The 23784-nt window shown below is 46.0% G+C and overlaps 1 protein-coding gene across 1 annotated transcript; it reads left to right on the top strand.

The window, feature by feature from the left end:
* Window positions 1-20527: 20527 nt before the first annotated feature.
* Window positions 20528-21490, top strand: LOC122926350 (free fatty acid receptor 2-like). The gene has a single exon (XM_044277725.1). The coding sequence runs from the start codon at window positions 20528-20530 to the stop codon at window positions 21488-21490; it is 963 nt and encodes a 320-aa protein (XP_044133660.1).
* Window positions 21491-23784: the final 2294 nt, after the last annotated feature.

The following is a 23784-nucleotide window of genomic DNA, read 5'->3' as shown; positions in this document are numbered from 1 at the left end:
CCATGATCAAAGTTATCTTCATTCACGGGCACTGATGGCAGATGTGTGCTGTATAATCCGGCAGTCACCAGCCAGCTTTAGCGCCAGCTATGCTCCTCACTGGGCACCATGTTTAAAACGCTGACTTCTGCCTTACCTATATTGCAAACAGATTTTAAAAAATTACTTTATGTTAATAGTGAGGATTCCCACAACATTGACATTACTGACTGAAGATACCAGGGTTAGATAAAATGGGGTATCCAGAAAAGGGGGAAAGAACCTCATATCGTAATACAAGATTGTCATAGTAGAGCCCAGTTTGGCATGGAGATCCATGGTTACTAGTTACATCCCTGCCTTCTTCCTTTGTCCATAAAAAAAACAGAACACAGTGATTTTCCAACATGTCCCCATAAAAAGGGAATGGTTGGCCCTCTTCCATGTGGAACAATGGATAAAAGATGGTTGGAGGCAAGCAAGTCACTGTAAATTAATTAGATATATTCTTGGGTAGACACCACATCCATCTATCATCAATGTAATCTAATGCTGTACGTTATTTGTGAATCATCCCATACGAAATAGACCCAGCAAATGATTGTCTCCAAAGTCACCACCAGTTGTGGTTGCCTTCTGCTTTTGTGGTCCATTATTGTGTGAAAACCTAAGCCCTCCTAGAAGATCCTCAGGTACTGTGGTAGGTCAGTCTGACCATATCCATAGTATCTCCTACATTATATGGAAGGGGAAGTACATTCTGCCCATCAGTCCACAATAGCAATAATGAAGCCTCCTTGTGATATGTACAAAAACTTGAGCCTACTTCTTCTCAAAGGGGAAGTCTGAGGTGTTATACGGTATTATTGATCTAACCTGCTGGGTTGCTGTTAAAACAGTGAAAAACTTACTTTAGGTTCCAGTGGCCTCTCGTATCTAGTGCCGCTGCTCCATCCTTGGGCTGCAGCCATTACATATTGCTTTGGCATCCTGTATGCTGCTAAAGACAATCATTGACCTCAGTGGTCGCAGTGTATGGCCACTCAAGCCAGAGAGACCACTCCCTGAGTGAAGAGACTAGTGATGATCGAGCATGCTCGGCCGAACTCTAGTTCGGCTCGAGCATCGCGATGCTCGTTACATCGCGGTGTTCGGCCGAATACTGTGTGTGCTCGAGCGCAATGCTCAAGTCTCCTCCAGGCACGTTTGTGGGCTGCTACACAGCCAATAAGTGTGCAGATAAGTACTGCCACTCACTGTAATGGCGTAGCCATGTTGGTTACTGGCATTACAGTGATTGGCTGGCCGGAACGCGTCATCGGGAGCTATAAAGCACCCGATGACACGTGGTTCGGCTAGTCTTAGTCAGGGAGAGCTGTGCTGTAGAAAGGACAGATAGTGTAGGGAATTGAATTTTATTTTTTTGTTAGGCAGGGTTGGTGTTAGAGACCCAAAAGTCCTTTTAAGGACTATAGTTGTATCTGGCAGCAACCTGCGCTAAATAGCTTGCAATTGTTTGGCCGCTGCAGACAGCGACATTATCTGCGCTACATCTCCTGCATAACATGTGCGCATTCTAAAAATATCTGTAACATCCAGTGTACTTTTTCCGTAGACACTGCGGACAGTGACATTACCTGCGCTACATCTCCTGTATAACATTTGTGCATCATAAATATCAATGATTTTCCCTGAAATTTTTTATTAGCAGCTGGTGACAGCGACATTACCTGCGCTACATCTCCTGTATAACGTTTGCCCATCCTAAATATCTGTGACATTCAGTTTAATTTATTTGCGCATACACTTACAAAACCTGCGCTACTGTACGTGTGACATACTTGTAAGCATATATACCATTTAATATGCAGAAGGCGAGCAGTAAGGGACGAGGAAGTGGCCGTGCTGCTGATGGTGCACGCAGAGGCCATGTCCCAGTTTGCAGGGCGGCGCAGGACACCACTTTCGAAGTCACACCAGTGCAAGCAGGTGGTCAGTTGGATTGCAGCAGATAATGCTTCCAGTCGGGTAAGCACCACCCTGTCTTCCACAAAGTCCAGTCTCAGTAGCCAAGAGTCTGGTTAACAGAATCCTCACCCTGACCCTCCTTCCTCTCACCATGGAGAGCATTGGTAAACAATTGATCCCACACTCGGATATCCCAAGGAGCTCTTTTCATCGCCATTCCTTGATTTGGGCCTCTCGCCAAGCCCTCTTGAAGAGGGACATGAGAAGATCGTGTGCACTGATGGCCAAACTCTTGAGCATCCACAATCACAAGAAGATGACGGTGGGGAACGGCAATTAGTGTCTCAAGAGGTTAATGATGAGGATGAGACACAGTTGTCAATAAGTGAGGTTCTTGTTAGGTCAACAAGTCAGGAGGATGACCAGAGTGAGGAAGTGGAAGAGGAGATGGTGGAAGATGAAATCACTGACCCAACCTGGGAAGGTGGCAAGCCGAGCGAGGACAGCAGTACAGAGGGGGAAGGATCCGCAGCACCGCAACAGGCTGGAAGAGACAGTGGGAAGCCAAAAGGGAGAAGGCAGGCCACACCAAACAGGCCTGCAACTGTTCCCCGGAGAACCCCCTTGCGGCAATCTTCCTTCCCAAGGGCTAGGTGTTCCGCAGTCTGGCGCTTTTTTGAGGAAAGTGCGGACGATAAAATAATTGTCATTTGCAACCTGTGCTGTACCAAAATAAGCAGGGGCGTGAACACTAGCAACCCCGCCACCACCAGCATGATTCGCCACATGGCATCAAAGCACCCTAATAGGTTGGCCGAACGCCTGGGTCCACAATCTGTGTCTGCGGGTCACACCACTGCCTCCTATTCCCCTGTGCTACGTGTTGGCCAATCCCCTGTCCAAGACGCAGGCCCGGATGCCTCCCGCCCTTAACCTGGACCTTCGCAAGCACCATTGCAATGAGCCGGACCGTGGTACGGTTACACAGACGCCAAATTATGCAGTGGGTCAGGATATGGGCTTAATAATCTATAGTTTTGTTTGTGACGCCAATTGAAGCGTGCGCAGGGTACTAACACAGGACCCTCCAAGGTGTTATAACTCACTCCCCAGGGTAGAATTGCCAGAGTGGTGTAATGTCTCTGTGTGGTAATGGCAATAGTGTCAACAGTGTCTCCTACCTGGGTGCGGCTGGACTCCTGGCTCACTTGCAATAAATTGAGTGTGGTGCTAGTAGGAGTAATAGAGGAATTTGCAGCAGAAATTGAGATCCAGACCTTGGGTAAAGTTCAAACTTGTCTTTACTAGTTGCAGCTTTCATCCAAGCGAGATACAGCATTAGTCTTTGGTCCCAGCAGGTATTGGCAATTTGTGGCAGGAATCTATATTCTGCTCTATCGTGTGCCTGGAGCTTTTGCAGGAAAGGGACGTCTGCTTATGGCTCTGTAATGTGGCAGGAATTTATCTTCTGCACTATTTATCTTCTGCTGTGTTGGGAATTGACTTGCTGAGGAGGAATTTGGCTTCTCCTGGGGTCTCTGGACGGTACTCACAGCTATTGTCTCAGGGTATGCTTCTTCCTGTAACTGAAGGTGGCTGCTTGCTTTCTTACAGCTGAGGCTGCAAAGCTTAGGCTGGGGATGATGATCAATTGTCTCAGCCGAGACAAGATCCTGGCTTTGGATCCCTATATCTGGGAGCTCCTACACGCACAGCCTTCCCCTAGCCAGGGTGGCTGGCACACGAACTCTAACTTCCTTCCCTCCCCATGAGGCAGGATATGGGCCAGCCCACTTCTGCTCATAGAGGGGGGAGCTAAACTGTAATGAACTATTCCAGTTCAGAAACACTAAACTGGCTAAGTCCTTGCTGAACACATTGCTGCCACCTGCTGGTGAACATATAAATTACAGCAATATATATTTACAAGGCTTTACAATGCACATTTGTGAAAATATTACGTGAAATTACACAAGATGACAAGGTAAATACATTAACAGGTTGTAGCGGGGTAAAGCGTTTCCAAACACAACTCTGGGGTGTTACACCATCAGCTAGCACATCCACTTCTGTATACTAGCTCAGCGTACAGATGTCCATACCCCAGGCCTTTGAACGAAAGAGCAAATACCCAGCCACCCATCCACAGGCCATAGCGCTAAATGCGCACCTTTCCAAATTGCTGGCCCTGAAAATGTTGCAATTTAGGCTTGTGGACACTGAGGCTTTCCGCAGCCTGATGGCGGCGGCGGTCCCTCGTTACTCAGTCCCCAGCCTCCACTATTTTTCAATGTGTGCCGTCTTTGCCTTACACCAGCATGTGTCCCGTAACATCCCCCGTGCCCTGACCAACGCAGTTTTTGGGAAGGTCCACTTAAGGACTGACACATGGACAAGTGCTTGTGGCCAGGGACGCTACATTTCCCTGATGGCACACCGGGTGAACATTGTGGAGGTTACCCTGGGATGGCACAGGTGCTACCGACACCTAGTATTGCAGGCCCTACTTCCATCAGGATTTTGGCCACCACTTACATTAGTGGCTGCAACCAACCATTCTCCTCCTCCACCTCCTTCTCCACTTCCACCTCTGAATTATCATCTTGCAGCACCAGTGAGCCATCAGTCAGTATCTGGACTCAGTGTAGCACTGCAGTGGGGGAGCAGCAACAGGCCGTGCTTAAACTAATATGTTTAGGTGACAAACAGCACACTGCCGCAGAGCTGTGGCAGGTGATAAGGGACCAGACTGAGCTGTGGCTCTCACCACTCAACCTAGAACCAGGCATGGTTGTGTCTGATAATGGCCGTAGCTCGGCAAGCTCGCATACATCCGATGCCCAGCCCACATGTTCAACTTAGTGGTTCAGTGGTTTCTCAAAACCTACCCCAATTTGCCTGAGCTACTGGTGAAGGTGCGCCGCGTGTGTGCCCATTTCCGAAAGTCATCTACAGCTTCCGCCGGTCTGGCAGTTCTGCAGCAGTGCTTGCAATTGCCAGCTCACCGACTGCTGTGCAACGTGAGCACGCGCTGGAACTCCATGTTCCACATGTTGGCCAGGCTTTGTGAGCAGCAGAGGGCAGTAGTGGAATACCAGCTGCAACATGGTCGTTGCCTTTCCAGTCAGCTTCCGCTCTTCAAAAGCGACGAGCTGATAGCCAGACCACCCTCAGTTCCCCTTCTCAGCGCAAATTGGATGATGAGGAGGAGGAGGAGGAGCAGGAGATGGTTGCTTCTGCTACAGAGGGTAGTACACACATCAGGTTTATTCCATCTGTTCAGCGTGGATGGGCCGAAGAGGGGAAAGAGGATGAGGAGATTTATCTTCCTGATGAGGACAGCAAAGTCTTGTCTTTTGGCACACATGGCTGACTTTATGTTATGCTGCCTTTCCAGTGACCCTCGTGTTATACGCATTTTAGGCAACACCGATTACTGGTTGGTCACCCTTCTCGACCCCCGCTACAAAGAGAACTTCTCATCTCTCATTCCTATGGTGGAGAGGACTAGCAAAATGGTGCAATACCAGAAGGTACTTGGGGAAAAATTGCTCCAAATATTTCAAGCTGACAACGCTCGCAGCAGAGTATGTACAGTCGTGGCCAAAAGTTTTGAGAATGACACAAATATTAGTTGTCACAAAGTTTGCTGCTAAACTGCTTTTAGATCTTTGTTTCAGTTGTTTCTGTGATGTACTGAAATATAATTACACGCACTTCATACGTTTCAAAGGTTTTTAATCGACAATTACATGACATTTATGCAAAGAGTCAGTATTTGCAGTGTTGGCCCTTCTTTTTAAGGACCTCTGCAATCCGACTGCGCATGCTCTCAATCAACTTCTGGGCCAATTCCTGACTGATAGCAACCCATTCTTTCATAATCACTTCTTGGAGTTTGTCAGAATTAGTGGGTTTTTGTTTGTCCACCCGCCTCTTGAGGATTAATCACAAGTTCTCAATGGGATTAAGATCTGGGGAGTTTCCAGGCCATGGACCCAAAATGTTAACGTTTTGGTCCCCGAGCCACTTAGTTATCACTTTTGCCTTATGGCACGGTGCTCCATCGTGCTGGAAAATGCATTGTTCTTCACTAAACTGTTGTTGGATTGTTGCAAGAAGTTGCTGTTGGAGGGTGTTTTGGTGCCATTCTTTATTCATGCCTGTGTTTTGGGCAAAATTCTGAGTGAGCCCACTCCCTTGGATGAGAAGCAACCCCACACATGAATGGTCTCAGGATGCTTTACTGTTGGCATGACACAGGACTGATGGTAGCGCTCACCTTTTCTTCTCCGGACAAGCCTTTTTCCTGATGCCCCAAACAATCGGAAAGAGGCTTCATCGGAGAATATGACTTTGCCCCAGTCCTCAGCAGTCCATTCACCATATTTTCTGCAGAAGATCAATCTGTCCCTGATGTTTTTTTGGAGATAAGTGGCTTCTTTGCTGCCCTTCTTGACACGAGGCCATCTTCCAAAAGTCTTCGCCTCACTGTGCATGCAGATGCGCTCACACCTGCCTGCTGCCATTCCTGAGCAAGCTCTGCACTGGTGGCACTCCGATCCCGCAGCTGAATCCTCTTTAGGAGACGATCCTGGCGCTTGCTGGACTTTCTTGGACGATCTGAAGTCTTCTTAACAAGAATTGAACCTCTTTCCTTGAAGTTCTTGATGATCCTATAAATTGTTGATTGAGGTGCAATCTTAGTAGCCACAATATCCTTGCCTGTGAAGCCATTTTTATGCAACGCAATGATGGCTGCACGCGTTTTTTTGCAGGTCACCATGGTTAACAATGGAAGAACAATGATTTCAAGCATCACCCGCCTTTTAACAGGTCAAGTCTGCCATTTTAACCCAATCAGCCTGACATAATGATCTCCAGCCTTGTGCTTGTCAACATTCTCACCTGAGTTAACAAGACGATTGCTAAAATGATCTCAGCAGGTCCTTTAATGACAGCAATGAAATGCAGTGGAAAGGTTTTTTGGGATTAAGTTAATTTTCATGGCAAAGAAGGACTATGCAATTCATCTGATCACTCTTCATAACATTCTGGAGTATATGCAAATTGCTATTATAAAAACTTAAAGGGACACTGACAGGCCCAATAAGCATATTTAGGTATATATATGACAGTACAGGTCATATAAAGTGTATTAGAATCATCTAAGTATCCCCCCTGTCCACCTTATAAATACAGTAAAAATAAGTTTTATAACCTGCTTTCATCGTGTTCAATCTGCCCAAAGGGGCGGTGTTTCATCTCAACTTGCGCCCAGCCATCCTCGCCACAACTGCCGTTTGAAGCGCCACCCAGCTAATCAATATTCACTTCGCTGGGCGGCTACTAGTGTCCCCGGCCATCTTCAGCGCATGCGCCCGGCACCCTCACTGGCCGGGATCGCATCGCGCCTGCGCACAGTCTGATTCCCAGAGGCCAATGCAGCCTCTGCTTAATGCGCATGCGCCGGGCACAGCAGCGCTTCAGAGTAGCCACCCAGCGAAGTGAATATTGATGAGCTGGGCGGCGCTTCAGACGGCAGTTGTGGCGAGGCTGGCTGGGCACAAGTTGAGATGAAACACCGCCCCTTGGGCAGATTGAGCACGATGAAAGCAGGTTATAAAACTTCTTTTTACTGTATTTATAAGGTGGACAGGGGGGATACTTAGATGATTCTAATACACTTTATATGACCTGTACTGTCATATATATACCTACATATGCTTTTCGGGCCTGTCAGTGTCCCTTTAAGCACCAACTTTTCCAATTTCCAATATTTATGTAATTCTCAAAACTTTTGGCCACGACTGTAGTTCCTTGGGCAACCGAGGAGCGGAGACGAGAGGAACACAGAGCAGTTCCAACAGAGGCAGGGCAACACTCTCCAAGGCCTGGGACAGTTTCATGACACCCCACCAGCAACCTCACCCTGATGCGTGGCCTGGTGTCACAAGGAGAGAAAAGTTTTGGAAGATGGTGGAGTACATAGCAGACCGTGTCAGTGTCCCCAGTGATCCCTCTGTGCCTTGCAACTATTGTGTGTCCAAGCTGGACACCTGGCACGAACTGGCGCTCTACGCCTTGGAGATGCTGGCCTGCCCTGCCGCTAGCATTTTGTCAGAGCAGGTATTTAGTTCAGCTGGGGGCATAATAACTGATAAGCGCATCCAACTTTCAACTGAAAATCCTGACACGTTGACTCTTATCAAAATGAACAAGGTCTGGATTGCCCCTGACTTTTCTACTCCATCAGAGGAAAGCGGCTGAAGATAAAGGCACTTTAAATGTTGCTTTTATGATGTATTGAATACACTATATTCCCATGCACCCCTTTCACCACAAAAAAGGGTATGTGATTCAATCTTCCTTTTCTTGTCCTCCTCCTCCATCATATCAACATGCGTATTAGGCTGCCCTCGCTCCTAATTTTTTAAATGGTCAGCTCAACAGCAGGCCCTCAATCATAATTTTTTCGATGGTCAGCTCAGCAGCAGGCCCTCGCCCATAATGTTTTAGATGGTCAGCTCAGCAGCAGGCCCTCGCCCATAATGTTTTATATGGTCAGCTCAGAAGCAGGCCCTCGCTGAGAATTTTTTCCATAGTCAGATAAGCAGCAGGCACTCGCCCCTAATATTTTAGAGAGTCAGCTCAGCAGCAGACCCTCAACCATATTTTTTTCGATGTTCAGCTCAGCAGCAAGCCCTCAACCCTAATGTTTTAGATGGTCAGCTTAGCAGTAGACCCTCACCCCTAATTTTTTAGATGGTCAGCTCAGCAACAGGCCATCGTCTATAATGTTTCAGAGGGTCACCTGCAGGCCCTTGCTCCAAATGTTTTTTTTTAAGGGTAACCAGCAGGCCATCAATAATAATTTTTCAAGGGTGTGTATAATTTTTGGCAACCCTTTACCTTAGTGCATAGGCTTTATGAGTGTTCGAGTCACACTATCTGAACAATTGTACCACTATGTGAATGATGCCCTCCTTTATGTGATATACAGGTTGTATCTGAGTGCCTCTTCCTTGTAATTTTTGGCAGCACTTGCACTTTATATGCAAGTAAATATACAGGAAAGAATGTTTCCTAACTTAAGTTGAGCAGACAGCTGGAAGTTCGGGTTCGGTGGGTTCGGCCTAACTTCACAAATAATTTGGAGTTCTGGACCCGAACTTGACCCTGAACCCGAACCCCATTGAAGTCAATGGGGACCCGAACTTTGGAGCACTAAAATGGCTCTAAAAAAGTAATGGAAAGGGCTAGAGGGCTGCAAAGGGCAGCAAAATGTGATTAGGAGCATGGCAAGTGCTCTGCAAACAAATGTGGATAGGGAAAATGACTTAAAATAACATAAAATACGTAAAAGTGAAAATTAATAATCTTGATTTAGGAGGAAGAGGTCCATATGGAGTAGGAGGTTGAGGAGGCTGTGGATGTGGCCGTGTAGGTGGAAGCGGCGGTGGAGGAGGATGTAGCCAACACAGTTTTTTTGTTTTGTTTTTTATTTTTATTTTTTTTGTTTAAATTTGGGTAGACCCCAAAACATTAGGAAATATAAAAAATAAAGCAAAGAGAAAGTGCGCTGTAGTATAACAATGGCTGCTTAGTGCCGGTATACATGTCTATTCTGCACAAGGTACGGACAAGTCCTGTGGGATCCATGCCTGGTTCATTTTAATGAACGTGAGCTTGTCCACATTGGCTGTGGACAGGCGGCTGCGGTTGTCTGTGATGACGCCCCCTGCAGTGCTAAACACACGTTCAGACAATACACTGGCTGCAGGGCAGGCCAGCACCTCCAAGGCGTAAAGGGCAAGCTCAGGCCATGTGCCCAATTTGGAGACCCAGAAGTTGAAGGGGGCAGACCCGTCATTCAGTACGTGTAGGCGTCTGCACACATACTGCTCCACCATGTTGCTCAAATGCTGCCTCCTGCTAAGACGTTCCATATCATCTGGTGGTGCTGGTTGTTGTGGCGTGTTGACAAAGCTTTTCCACATTTCGTCCATGCTAACCCTGCCTTCTGAGGTGCTGGCGGTGCCCCAGCTGCGTTGTCGACCTCTTCCTCCTCCTCTGCCTTCTCCTTGTGCTTCCACTGTGCCCCCGCTGTCAGGTGGGAATGCCACCAGCAGCGCGTCTACCAGCGTGTGCTTGTAGTCGTGCATCTTCCGATCAGTAACAGATGTTTTTACTAAATTTAGTTCCCTGTCAGCAATGCAGAGCAAGGGTTTTTCATCGGCAAAAATGGGTTAATGTCAACCATCGATGTAACAGACAAATTTTAGAAATTTAGGTCCCTGTCAGCAGGGGTTTATTCACGGCAAAAATTGAAAAATGTCGCCCAAGAATGTAACAGATGCTTTTGCACCCTGCTCCCTCTTCTGCTGTGCTGGTGGCTCTGTGCGACCACCGCCTCTTCCTCCAAACTGCACACGTCACTCGCATGACCTTGATTCCATGTGGGGTCGAGGACCTCATCGTCCTCCACATCATCTTCCACCCAGTCTTCACCCCTGCCCTCCTTGTCGGTCTGCACACTGCAGAAAGCCCCAGCAGTTGGCACCTGTGTTTCGTCATCATCCGAGACGTGTTGCGATGGTCCTCCCATCTACTCATCTTGAAAGATAAGTGGTTGGGCATCGGTGCACTCAATCTCTTCCACTTCTGGGGCAGGGCTATGTGGATGGCCCCGGGAAACCCTGCTAACAGAGTCATCAAAAAGCAGAAGAGACTGCTGCATGACTTGGGGCTCAGACTGCTTGGCTGATTTGCAAGGGGGTGAGGTGAAAGACTGATGGACATCGGCTGCAGGTGCCAACTGTGGTCTTTCAGCAGGAGACTGGGTAGGAGACAATGTTAAGGAACTGGAGCCATGCTCAGCCAATCTACTATGGTCTGTACTTGTTCTGGCCTCACCATTCGTAGAGCAGCATTCGGCCCGAAACAAATACCGCTGCAGGTTCTGTCGCCTACTCGTACCTGAGGAAGGGTTTCACTTGTGCGTGTAGCTAGCACAGATCGACCACGTCCTCTCCCTGCAACAGGAGCTCCACCAGCAGCACCATGACCAGGGCCACGTCCCTTATTTGATGCTCTCCTGATTCTTTGCGTTCACCCACCAAACTAACAGATGGTTTATGTCAGGCAATAATGTAACCGCCAATAGTCAACAATTAAGTTCACTGACAGTAAGGCAGCGCCGGTGTCATAAGGAGGAAAAATTTCTTGAGGTCACACAACAGTGTAACAGGCGAATTTTATACAATTACTTCACGGTCACAAAAAATGAGAATTTGTCAACCAACAATGTAACAGCAGTATTGACTGGTTTCATTGGACTGCTGGTATCTAGGGAAGAAGGGGAAGGGGACCACCATTTACTCACCCCTGGCCCCTTTACCCAACCTTGACCCATAACAAAAACACTGACAACTGTGTCACTTTTATTGCTGGGTGGTGATCGGCCACAGCTTCTTTATTAAAGCGGCAAACCTTAATAAACCATAATAACGGAGCGGTATGCCAAACGCCGGACTCCCAGCGGGCAAGTTAAACCGTAATCATCAGAGCGGTATGCCAACCGCTGGACTCCCAGCGGGCAAGTACGCCATCTGCCACCACCATATCTCTGCTGAACTCAAATGCCGCCAGCTGTGACTTCATAAACTTGATTTCGTCTTTCTCCAAAGCTGTAATCATCGGAGCGATGTCCAAAATGCTGGACTCCCAGCGTGGATTCTTAAGAATAGAAAAACAAAACAGAATAACCAAGTCTCCATAGCCAAACATAACCCCGAACCCTGATCTGTCTCCCAAGGATCACCACAAAGGGAGGGAGGGAGGGCCAATCTGCTTCCACTGGCAAGAGGAAGTGCCAGCATCTGGAGGGAGTATATGTATCTCCAGGATCCCCTGAACCGCCCACATCCTGTCTAAGAAGGCTCCTCAGTGCATTAACCCTTCATGGCCCTAAACAACCACCTTCTTAAGCCCTAATGTAATGGGGCCAGCTCCCTAACGCCCTAAAGGGGGAAAGGGGAGGGGGGACCATCAGTCCCTAATCACCCTCCTTATACAGTCGGGTGCTTACCAGACTGTCACAAATGCAGCAAAGGCCGCAAATGTAATATCTAGCACTAAATGGGTGTTTTTTTCAAACAACAATGTAACAGTTGTGTTTAACGGTTTTATAGGACTGACAGAAATGCAGCGCAGGCCAAAAAATGTACTTTCTAGCACAAAAAATGTTAATTTGTCAACCGACAATGTAACAGCAGTATTGACTGGTTGTATTGGACTGTCAGGTATGCAGTGTCGGTGTCAGAAATAGAAAAAAATCGCTTTAGGTCACACAAATATGTGACAGACTAATGTAATTGAATTACTTTCACTGGCAGGTATGCACTGCAGGCCGCAGGGGTACTTGACCGCCCAAAAAAGGGAATTTGTCCCCCTGGAATCTAACAGATGGATTTAATAATTAGATTTTCCCTGTCAGATATTCAGCACAGGGGTAGTTCACAGAAAAAAATGTGAATATGTCAACCCCTGGGGTATATTATTTTACCTTCCCCTGGCACATATGCAGTGCAGGTGTCCTTAAAAAATGGCTAGATGTCGCCCACTGAGCTACCAGAACAGGATTAAAGTAATGTCTCTTGCACACATGCACTTGCAAAAATGGTCGCCGACACTATCTCATGGGTACAACAATGTAGCATAGCACCCACAAAAATAATCGCTGTAGTTTGCAGATTTAACACCAAGAACACCAGAATTGTTTCCTATTGTCTCCCTCACAGCAGCAGCATCCTCTCCCTACACTGATCAAAGCAGAGTGACGGGCGGCGCTACATGACTCCAGCTTATATAGAGGCTGGGTCACATGCTGCACTGGCCAATCACAGCCATGCCAATAGCCAATGGCTTCTAAGGGCACACGAGTTAAACGCTTGTTGACTGGCTGCCCTGCAGCTTTTCAACACGCACCATTAGATCGCTGAACACCGAACTCGAACCCAAACTTTTACTGAAATGTTCGGGTTCGGGGTCAAAAAATCCTAAAGTTCGGGGCGGAGCCTAGCTGTGACTGCAGATGGTTGTGTGAGACCTCGGCTCCTCCACACTCTAGCGATTCAAACCATTTAAACAGCGGTGACCCACTTTAAAATGGTCAAATACGGGAGAGATAGGAGTGCTGATGCTCCTGACACTCCGAGAACCCAAAAGAGCCAGCAAGCCATGCAGAGATTTCTCAAGAAGAAAGCGCTCATCTCTCCAGGCGCAGGCCCTAAGATGGCGGCGGCAGCGGCATGTGAAGAAGGGGAGGACTCAGATGCAGCTAGCTCTCAAGGAGAAGCAGCGGTAGTGAGAGACCCTTCGCCAGTGTCAAAATCCTTTCTCACAAAGGTACTGGGACAAGCACTTGAAAAAGCTATAAAGCCCGTACTTAGTGAACTGTCTGATATCAAGTCGGAGATAGCGCAGACGGGACACAGAGTCGAAGCCCTGGAGGCCGCAACGCAAGAGATTGTGTCGCACTCCACAGGAGTAGAGGAATACCTCAATTTTCATACCGCAGAGCTTAACAAAGCAATGTTAATGCTCGAAGACCAGGAGAATAGGGGCAGAAGACGTAATGTACGCATCAAAGGCCTGCCTGAGTCCTGGGCCGCTGAAGCCCTGCGCAAAGTCGCCCTTGAAATCTTCGCCGATCTACTTGGTGAGGAGTCGGTGGGCTCAATTGTAATCGAGCGGATTCACAGAGCTTTGAGGCCCACACCGAAGCCGAATGACAGACCCAGAGATGTTATCTGTGGCCTTCTTTCGTATGTTGACACCGCACGTATAATGGCGGCTGCCAGGGAAAAGAGGCAAATTGTTTATGACGGCGCAGAAATAGCATTGTACCAGGACATTGCGCCTTCCACACTGGCGAAGCGGCGCTTAATGAAGCCACTCTTGGACGAACTAAGAGCGCAGAAGATCCCATATGTTTGGTTATATCCATTCGGAATTGCGATTATCAGGAGCGGGAAACGCATTGCTATCCACACTCCCGACGACCTAGAGAGAGCCTGGGATGCCATTGGAATCCGCCCTGTAGAAGTCCCTTCCTGGATGCCGATAGCACAATCAACGGACTTACCAAGCCTCCCGCGGATGGAACCCTGGAGGAAGATGCAGAAATCGAAGTCCAAGGCGAACAGAACGGAGACGGAGATGCGCTCTCCTCCACCTTGAAAGCTGACCCTGGGTTTGCTGATCACATCGCACGATGGACAGTTGGAGAAATCAACAGATGACTGCTGTCCCTTAGAGAGCTGTCTCCTTTTGGAGGGTTTGAGATCTATGTTTTCTCATTTTTCTTGCTTGTTCAGTCATTGGTCATTTGACATTACTTAACATAAGTGAGATTTAATAGGGCTCTGATATGTGAATGTCCTATACATCTTTTAGATTTAAATGCATATTTCCATTGTTGGTTTGTTAGAAATTATATCCTCCCATCTATCTATCTCATGTAGATATCTGACCCATAACGATTCATTTGATGCTGTCCAACCCAGGGAGGATGGATTAGGGGTTTGGATAAGTGGGTTCACCAATTAGTTGGTGACATGAAAACGGGTTTGAGGGTTGGAGTGTGTGGGGACAGTCTTGATTCTTTACTCTCTCCCGACTCCTACTCGACACACCCCTTACCAAGAATCTATTGTATTGATTAATACTTGCATTCTTCTATTATTTCTCCAATTTTTCTTCTTTACTTAGTTCTACTCTATACCCTACTGTTCTCCTCTCCCTTTCCCTCTCCCTTGTCCCCCATCCGGTCAAAGTATACAAATATACTGAGCTAGAAAGGATAATCAGGGTTGTGTCACTAAGATAGACATGGCGGAAATCAAAATAACGACCTTTAACGTAAAAGGCCTTAACTCTCCTCAAAAGAGAGGTCAGGTGATGTTAGCCTTAAGGGAAATGGGCACTCACATAGTCTTCCTACAAGAGACTCACCTGCGTCATAAAAAAATCCCTAAGTTACCATCCCATCCATTTAGTCAATGGTTCCACTGCTCTCACCCTACGTCAGCTTCTAAGGGAGTATCTATTGCCATCCATCACTCGATACCTTTCACACTAAATCAACAGTTGACAGACGAAGAAGGCAGACTCCTGATTCTGAAAGGTGAAATAGCCTCACGAAAATACACCTTAGCTAACCTATACGCCCCAAATAAGGCCACGGTTCAATGGCTTCTCAAAGCTTTGGACACTCTAAAACACTTTGCAGAGGGTCAGGTAATACTGGGAGCTGATCTTAACCTAGTTCTCAATCCAGAAATCGACTCCTCCACCTCCAAGTCACACATCTCTCAGAAACACATAAGCAAACTACATAAAAAACTACAGGACTTACAACTGATTGATGTATGGAGATGTAGCAATCCATTGGTTAAAGATTATTCTTTTTTTTCCACTCCACACGGCTCTTATCAGAGACTCGACCACATACTAACGTCTACCTCTCTTCTACCCGTTTCCAGAAATGCCGAGATCGGGAGTATCACCATCTCCGATCATGCACCCTGCCATGTGACCCTTGCCCTGGCCTCCTTACCAAGAAGAGAATGGAATTGGAGACTGAACGAATCTCTGTTGAATAACAAACTTCATATGGAACAGGTCAGATCTCAACTGGAGCTGTATTTCCAGGTCAACTCCGCCGCACATAGCACCTCTCCTATCGAATGGGAAGCCCACAAGGCCTACATTAGAGGCTGTTTCATTTCCATTGGTACTAGGGCCAAAAAAGAACAGCAAAAGGCCATAGATTCCATCCTATCCCAGATATCGAGAATAGAAAAGCTAAACAAACTGTCTGCTTGTAGGAAAAAACAGGAAGAGCTAGCAGACCTCAGAGCCCAACTTAAAAAACTGTTGTCTCATAGAGTGAGGAAACAGATGCTCAACTTCCAGCATAGAATATACGCACATGGTGACAAGGGAGGCAAAATGATGACCTCGATCCTAAAGAAAACTAAAAATATATCTCACATTTCCAAAATAAAAAAGGTTGATGGTAAAACCATTCAGGAAACGCCTGAAATAGCTGAGGCCTTTCAAAAATTTTATGAAGGCCTATACAACCTAAATAAAGACAAACCCGTAGACCAAGAGGATAATAGGCAAACTCTAACCAGAAATTTTCTGGACTCCCTGAATCTACCGGAAATGCGACCGGAGGACTCAGACTCCCTGACTACTCCAATTACGCTAGACGAAGTAGAATCCATTGTTGGTAGTTTCCCCCCGGGGAAGAGCCCAGGACCCGACGGTCTGCCTTTGCTCTACTATAGGAGTTTTCGTGATATCCTTTTACCCAGATTCACCAACGTTTGCAATACACTTTTACAAGGAGGTCAACTCCCCAGACAGACACAAGAATCTTATGTCACGCTTATACCTAAAGAAGGGAAAGATCCTCAGAATTGTGGAAGCTATAGGCCAATTTCCCTTTTGAATTTGGATTTGAAGATTTGGGCCAAAATATTAGCAACTAGGCTTGGCAAACTATTACCTTATCTAATAGGCCCAGAACAGTCGGGGTTCATACAAGGGAGAGAGGGGAAGGACAACGCTTGTAGAATCTTCCACGCAATTCACGCAGCTAAAACAAAGGGGTTCCAGGTTGGCCCTGTTGAGCATAGATGCTGAAAAGGCGTTCGACAGGGTCAACTGGAACTTCATGAAAATGACACTTGAGAAATTTGCCATACCAGAACCCTTCATACATTCAATATTCACCCTCTATCAGCACCCACATGCTAGATTGAAGGTCAATGGTACCCTGTCCCCGACCTTTGAAATAACAAATGGAACAAGGCAGGGATGCCCTCTGTCCCCCTCCCTATTTATTCTAGTGGTAGAAACACTCATCCAGCTAGTTAGACAGACTTCGGAAATTAAAGGAGTTAGCAGAGGCCAAGGAGATCTGAAATGTACTGCGTTTGCAGACGATCTCCTGTTTCTGGTGACTAACCCGGAGACAGGACTAATACATCTAGCCCAAAAAATTGAGATCTTCAGTTCAATCTCAGATTTTAAGGTCAATCATTCTAAGTCTGAAATTCTAAACATTTCTTTCTCTGATTCACGAGTTACTTCCCTAAAATCCCTCCTTCCATTCCACTGGACTGAGGGCCCACTAAAATACTTAGGGATTTTGATACCAAGAAAATTAGAGGAACTATTTAAATATAATTTTTCGCCTCTTAAAGACGATATTATTAACCTATTGCAGAAATATAACTTGCCATACTTATCTTGGATGGGTAGGAAGAATGTAATCAAAGCCTATGTTTTCCCCAAGATTCTCTATGTAATGCAAATGGTCCCGATCCACTTACCAAAAACATTCTTCAGGGTGATTAGACAAACTTTTTCAAAGTTCGTATGGAACGGGAAAAAACCTAGACTCTCACACAACCTTCTGATAAGACATAGACATAAGGGAGGTCTGGGGCTCCCGGAAATATCAAACTACTACCATGCTATCCAGTTAAACAGATGGCTAGAGTCAGTGGATCCCAAGAGACAAACAGATGTACAAAACCTTTTGCGTCAAAGTGCGGGACCCGCTCTCCAAAGACTCCTCTGGCTACCTGATACAGGACAGAATATGAAAAATTTAGACCCTCTATTGAAAGGGATTAGCGAAACATGGAAAGAGTTAAGCAAAACCCTAGCACCCAGCCCATCCCCACTCTTGCCAGCAAATCTCATCCCGGATCTGCTAGGAAAACACAGAGACATTCATCAGGAGGTCTGGACATCACTAGCCAAAAATAGACTAAGGGATTTATTACCTGACACTGAGGCAGCCATACTGAGTAGACTACCGGAGCAAACTAAGAACTCGGCTGGCTTTTTCCTGACGAGATCTTATTTGGGTGCTGTGTGCGGTGAACTTGATAAGAGGTGCAACCCTGGTAGGCCTTTAACTGACTTTGAGAAGATCTTATTATCACCACTTCCTAAACAGAGGAAAATTTCGTCACTCTATGCTTTGGTAGGAGCCGAGGGCGAGGTGAAAAAACCTCTGTACATCAGGGAATGGGAGAGAGAGCTTGGTACTACCCTCTCGGATCTGGATCTTAAGAGGGTTTTAGCCTTTTCACATGGAACTTCACCATGTATACGCCTACAGGAAAACCATTTCAAGCTTTTATCGAGATGGTACAGAACCCCTGAGTTCCTACATAAGTGTGGTCTGGCCCCCGATCGGCTGTGCTGGAGGTGTGGTGAGGATGTGGGATCATTATCTCACATATGGTGGTCCTGCCCTCTCCTTAAACCCCTCTGGGAAAATGTCACTAAGATAATTAACAAAGTTTCCACCTCTGAGCTCAAGGTTACCTTGGAGATGGTTCTTTTCTCTCTACCATCTGATCTATATAAGCCGTCCAAACACAATTTGGTGACCCACCTTATCTCGGCTGCAAAGGCTATTATACCCTTACACTGGAGAAGCGCAGATACTCCCTCATTACAGGAATGGAAAGCCAAAGTAAACCAAATATGCCAATTCGAGGAAATGACGAGGTGGATTAATAGAAGTCATGAGAAATATTGGAAAACTTGGCAACCTTGGAAGAATCTGGTCGAGGGTGAGTGCAGTGAACTCGCTTTAGAGATGGCTTGAAGTGACGGGCATGGTTATTGCTCATTATAAGCACAATAGCATCATCAGGATGTAATTTCATTAGGTGACTGAGATACCAAAGAGGCTTATTGGTTCTTAGCCAGCGGTATATGCCCCCCCTACCCCCCCCCCCCCTATTATTTTTCTTCTTCTTCTTTCTTCTCTCCCTCCCCCAATTCTTTTGCTCGAAGTATTTGATTTTAACTTTCATTTGAAGGTTTCTGTTTATTAGTAAATATACTAGTTGTTTACTCGCCCGACTATAGGCTGAGGGTGTGGGCTTGGGTAGTCGGACTCATGGCTACACGGCTGTGGGGGCGGCTGCTCGGACCTCATGCTCGGCTTTACGTCTCCTTCCAAACAGCGGGATGCTAGTATACAAATGATTATAACATCGCTTTGTGTACCCATTGTTTGTTATACCTGAAAAAAAAATGTAACTGTTTATCTATCGATCTCAAAGTGAGACCTTCAGGTCGATGTTTGTTTGTCTCTCTACTGAAAAAATTCTGAAAATAAAGAATTAATAAAAAAAAATAAAAAATCCTAAAGTTCGGTACGAACCCAAACTTTACAGTTCGGGTTTGCTCAACCCTATTCCTAATAATTTTTTCTCTAAATTTGATTTTATCTTCGGTTTTGTGCGTATTATTATCAGTCTGTAAAAGTGGTGTACTACTTGGACAATATCGTTCCCAGCAGCGACCTGGGAGTCCAAGATGCATCCAGATATCCTCCCCATGCTGTTCCCAAACCATTTCAGTGGTGTTTACATCAATTTCTGACCTTTTCATGTGAACCAGACACCCTCCCCTCTTCAGAGCAGGGGGTGCCTGGTTTAATACTCTGGTTCTCCCATTGACTTCTATTATGCTCGGGTGCTCGGTAGAGGTGTTCTCCTCGAGCACCCGAGCACCCTAGAACTTTGGTGCTCCATCAACACTAGTAGAAACCACTCAGGCCAGAGAACTTTGTCAAAAAAAGAATACCTCGGACAAACCCTTTAAGCCCCCAAGCTTAGTTTTCATTGGCCTCCATGAGTCAAATTTTAGTTTTTCATGGTGATAGCACCTATAATGCATATTATAAAAATCAATGTTTGTCTGTCTATCTATCCTTTATAGGCATCCAGAAGTCTGAACCGTTGGACACCAAATCTGGCACACAGGTAAAGCAAGTGTCCGGGACGGTTGTCCTAAAGTCCCAATGCACTCACTCACTGTTGTTCTCTGTTACCAGCCACCATGGTCTGGTGTGTTTTTTTTCTTGCAGTAGTAGGTAGTGTACATTACTAGATAATCCTAGATGAGAAGGTATAGTGGAGAGGTTGCCCATCACAACTAGTCAGATTGCTACTTTCCAATCCAGACAAATCGCCCCCATTGCATCTTATGCTCTGGGAACACATATTAAAGTTTTCAGTCATAATTCTTGAAGAGAGGAGGCATCTGCCAGTTCATCTTCCTGACTTGAGTGGTATCCTTTGACCCTCTAAGAAGTCTTGAAGGATAAAACAAATTTAAGTAGAGGCTTAAAGGCACTTTGGCCGTGAGATTTTGATTTCACGTTTTTAAAGTGTATTGCACTTGACTTCCAAACCAGCCACTATACCTTCAGGGTCTACACTTAGTTGAACTTTGCAAACGGTTAACTTCATATTGCAAAATGCATCCAAAAAGAATTCCCTCAATTAGTAGGAAGTCTCCAATGGCCAGGAGGAAAATTGCATCACAAGGGCATGGATTGGCCTCCTGGGCATGGCACCCATGGAGCAAATCCAATAAACACATAAACAGACCAACACTTCATACTAGTTAAATATAATTCCTATTTTTTCTCATTATGTCTCTTATTATAGGCCTCTCTCTTCCTGTCATGTCTTCTGTCATTTATACTCCACTCGTCCTCTTCGTCTATATCTTGGCCTTTGTAACAGGAGTGCCTTCCAACCTCTTGGCGTGTCACACGTTCTTGGTCAAGGTTCGCCAGAAGCCATCTCCATGTGGACTGTTCCTACTCAACCTCACAATCTCTGACTTGCTTCTTCTTTTCATCCTTCCTTTTAAGATAGTAGAAGCTGCTTCAGGCATGACTTGGCCTATGCCATATTTTTTTTGCCCCATTGTGGTTTGTGTATATTTTTGCAGCATATATATCAGTACACTCTTCCTAACAGCTGTCAGTATTGAGAGGTATCTCGGAGTTGCTTACCCACTAAAGTACAAAGTCAGCAGGAAAACTGTGTACGCGGCCTGGATCTGTGTGTTCATCTGGGGGTTCAGTGCTCTACATGGCAGTGTCTCCTTCATTGTCATCACCGTCTTGCCCAGTAATAACAGTCAATCAGGTCAATGCTATCAAAAATTTTCTGTAGAGCAAGCAAATCTTTTATTGCCTTTCAGGCTAGAAGGAAGCATTGTATTATTCTGTTTTCCATTCGTGATAACCATCTTCTGCTATTTCAAGTTCATTAGATTGCTCTTGTCCATGCCCAAGATAGGAAGGAAGAGGAAGTCCCGAGCAATATGTTTAGCGTTGACCACACTTTTCAATTTCACACTATGTTTCGCACCATACAATATTTCCCATATTGTTGGGTTCATTCAAAACAAGAGTCCAGGTTGGAGAGTTTACGCTCTACTCTTGACCACACTCAACGCAAGTATCGATCCCATAATATTCTATTACTCCTCTACTGCCGTACAGAGGACATTTCTAAAATTTCTAAGAGGTATGAAGACTAAACTGTGTATGCAAGATGATAAGGAAGCTGAAGTGGAACTCAGCCAGTTAAGTGGGACTCGGACAACATACAACAATGAAGTATCATCCATCTAGCACTCAAGAAATGTCTACGATTGTAGGTCAAGAAGTTCAATTGATCTGTCCATATTATTAGGGATGTCAAAAGTTTAGTGGATTTATAACCGTTCACATAAAAATCATGTTTAGCAGACATAAAAGCCTTGGTGAATTCTTGATTAAAGGTGTGTGAGATGTTAAAGATGTCGGGTAGTTAATTATTGTTTATGAGGTTTCTCCATTCGCTCCATTTTTAAACAGAGGAGATTAATTTCAGTGTCTCTTTTCCTCCTGCAAAAAGGACCCGCTGAAATGAATTCTCATGGAATGTTTGGGGGCAATTAAAATAATTCCTGAAGAACCTTCCTAGTATATCAGTCCATCTTCTCTGTTACGTCCATTTACTCCTGAACAACTTTGGTTCACTTTGTCAAGGTGTATTGTTGGAAAATTGCAGGGTCCAGATGGATTATCCAGATCTTATTATAAAACTTTTCAAAAATTGCTCACTCCACACCCTGTAAAGAGCACTTATCAGAAGAATCAACTGTTAAACCAGGCATACTACCTGGTTGATCCTAGTTAAAATGATACCTGTCTGCTAAAAATTGGTTGCAGCATTCCTGTGGGGAAAAAACACATTTATTCTTTATGCAAATTAGAGCTTTAGTGCACTGGAGGGTGGGGCCTAGGTGCACCTCAATCTCTCAGCTTTCTAGTGCTGGCCCCACTCCTTGGTGCTCTGAGCCCTCCGTTGCATAAGGAATAAAATTATTTTTTCTTGTGAATGTCACAATCGCAATCACAATACAGGTGTTATTTTTACCAGCAGAATCAATCCTACAAGGTAGTATGCTTGGTTTAATGGGGTGGATCCTGCTGACAGTGCTCTTCAAAAACTCTTTACCTAGTGGAGGTTTACTTTCAAAGTAAACTTTGGAAGCCCATATCACCCCAGCACATAAAGTAGAGGAAGACCCTACATCCTGCAAGAACTACAGACTCCTATCTTGTCTAAATGTGGACACCAAAAGGGTTGTCGACCTTTGGGGGCCTTTCCATTAGACATCAATGTGGTTGGAGCTGTGGAAGTATGCATACTTATCTGCTCCCTGCCACAGAGTTTTGCTTCTTGAGTCAACATCTAATTTGACAGGGGTTGCATGTGCCACAGCAGCCAATGACAGGTTGCAGCAGTGACGCGTCACTCATGCATTACTTGACCCAATGATGTGACACATGGGGAACATGTCATCACTGAGGCAAATCATTAGCTGCAGCAGAACACATGACGCCCATCAAACCTGACATTGATGAGTGGGAGCAGAGTGCAGCAGGGGACCAAAGGAGCCGGAACTCTGTGGAGGGAGCAGGTTGCCATAATTCCCTTCACAAGTCTGGCCCCATGGGTGTCTGACCAGAGCAATGTGGAAGGGAACAGGTAAGCATGCTTTCCTCCACACGTCTGGCCAAGGGGGGAGGGGTCAGGCTGAAAGGCCCTCAAAAGTGGAAAAGCCCTTTAAGCCTTATTATAGTCTCCTACCTCAAAGAAGGAAAAATATTGTTCCCACAGTCATGTGCAGGTACAGTAGGCTTAAGAAAGGGACAAAGTAATTCAGGTGTGTGGACCCACTGTACCAAACAACCCAGGCATTAACCTGGCAGTCCCCCAGTATTCATCCTTTAACCCATACACAGGGATCTAGACTTTTCTGCCGGGGGAACCACCAGGCTGCTACCTCCAGTGTAGCTGGGGGATGAGCCAAGGAGGTCAGAAACACCACTGAGCTGCACTGAGTAGCCAGGCAATACATGTAGGCTGAATATAGGCAAGGTCAAGTCAGGCAGAGTACTAGCATAACCAAAAGGCAGATCTCATGTGGGGGCAGGCTGCTAAGGAGCAATACGTGGAACAGGCAAATAGTCAGGGCAGAGGGCTTGGGGTCATTGTGTCACGCCTTGCCCTGTGAATGTGCAGAGATCTGTCAGACTGGCTGGTTTTCGTATGGACCCCGAAAAGGTCCGGGTGGTACTTGAATGGGACCGGCCTTAGAATCTGAAAGCTCTGATGCGGTTTTTGGGTTCTACCAATTACTACAGAAAATTCATCTTGAATTATTCCACCATTGTAAAACCTTTGACAGATATGACTAAAAAAGGTGCCGACTTTTCTGTCTGGTCGGATGAGGCATTACAGGCCTTTTCTGCTATTAAGAAATGTTTTGCGTCTGCTATCATTCTGATGCAACCTGATGTGTCTCAACCGTTCATCGTGGAGGTTGATGCATCAGAAGTGGGGGTCGGAGCAGTTCTGTCGCAGGGTCCATCTC

This window comes from Bufo gargarizans, chromosome 2 (genome assembly GCF_014858855.1).
Source record: "Bufo gargarizans isolate SCDJY-AF-19 chromosome 2, ASM1485885v1, whole genome shotgun sequence".
NCBI lineage: Eukaryota > Metazoa > Chordata > Amphibia > Anura > Bufonidae > Bufo > Bufo gargarizans.
Note: the sequence above shows the minus strand (reverse complement) of the source record. Positions and strands in the feature narration are given on the sequence as shown.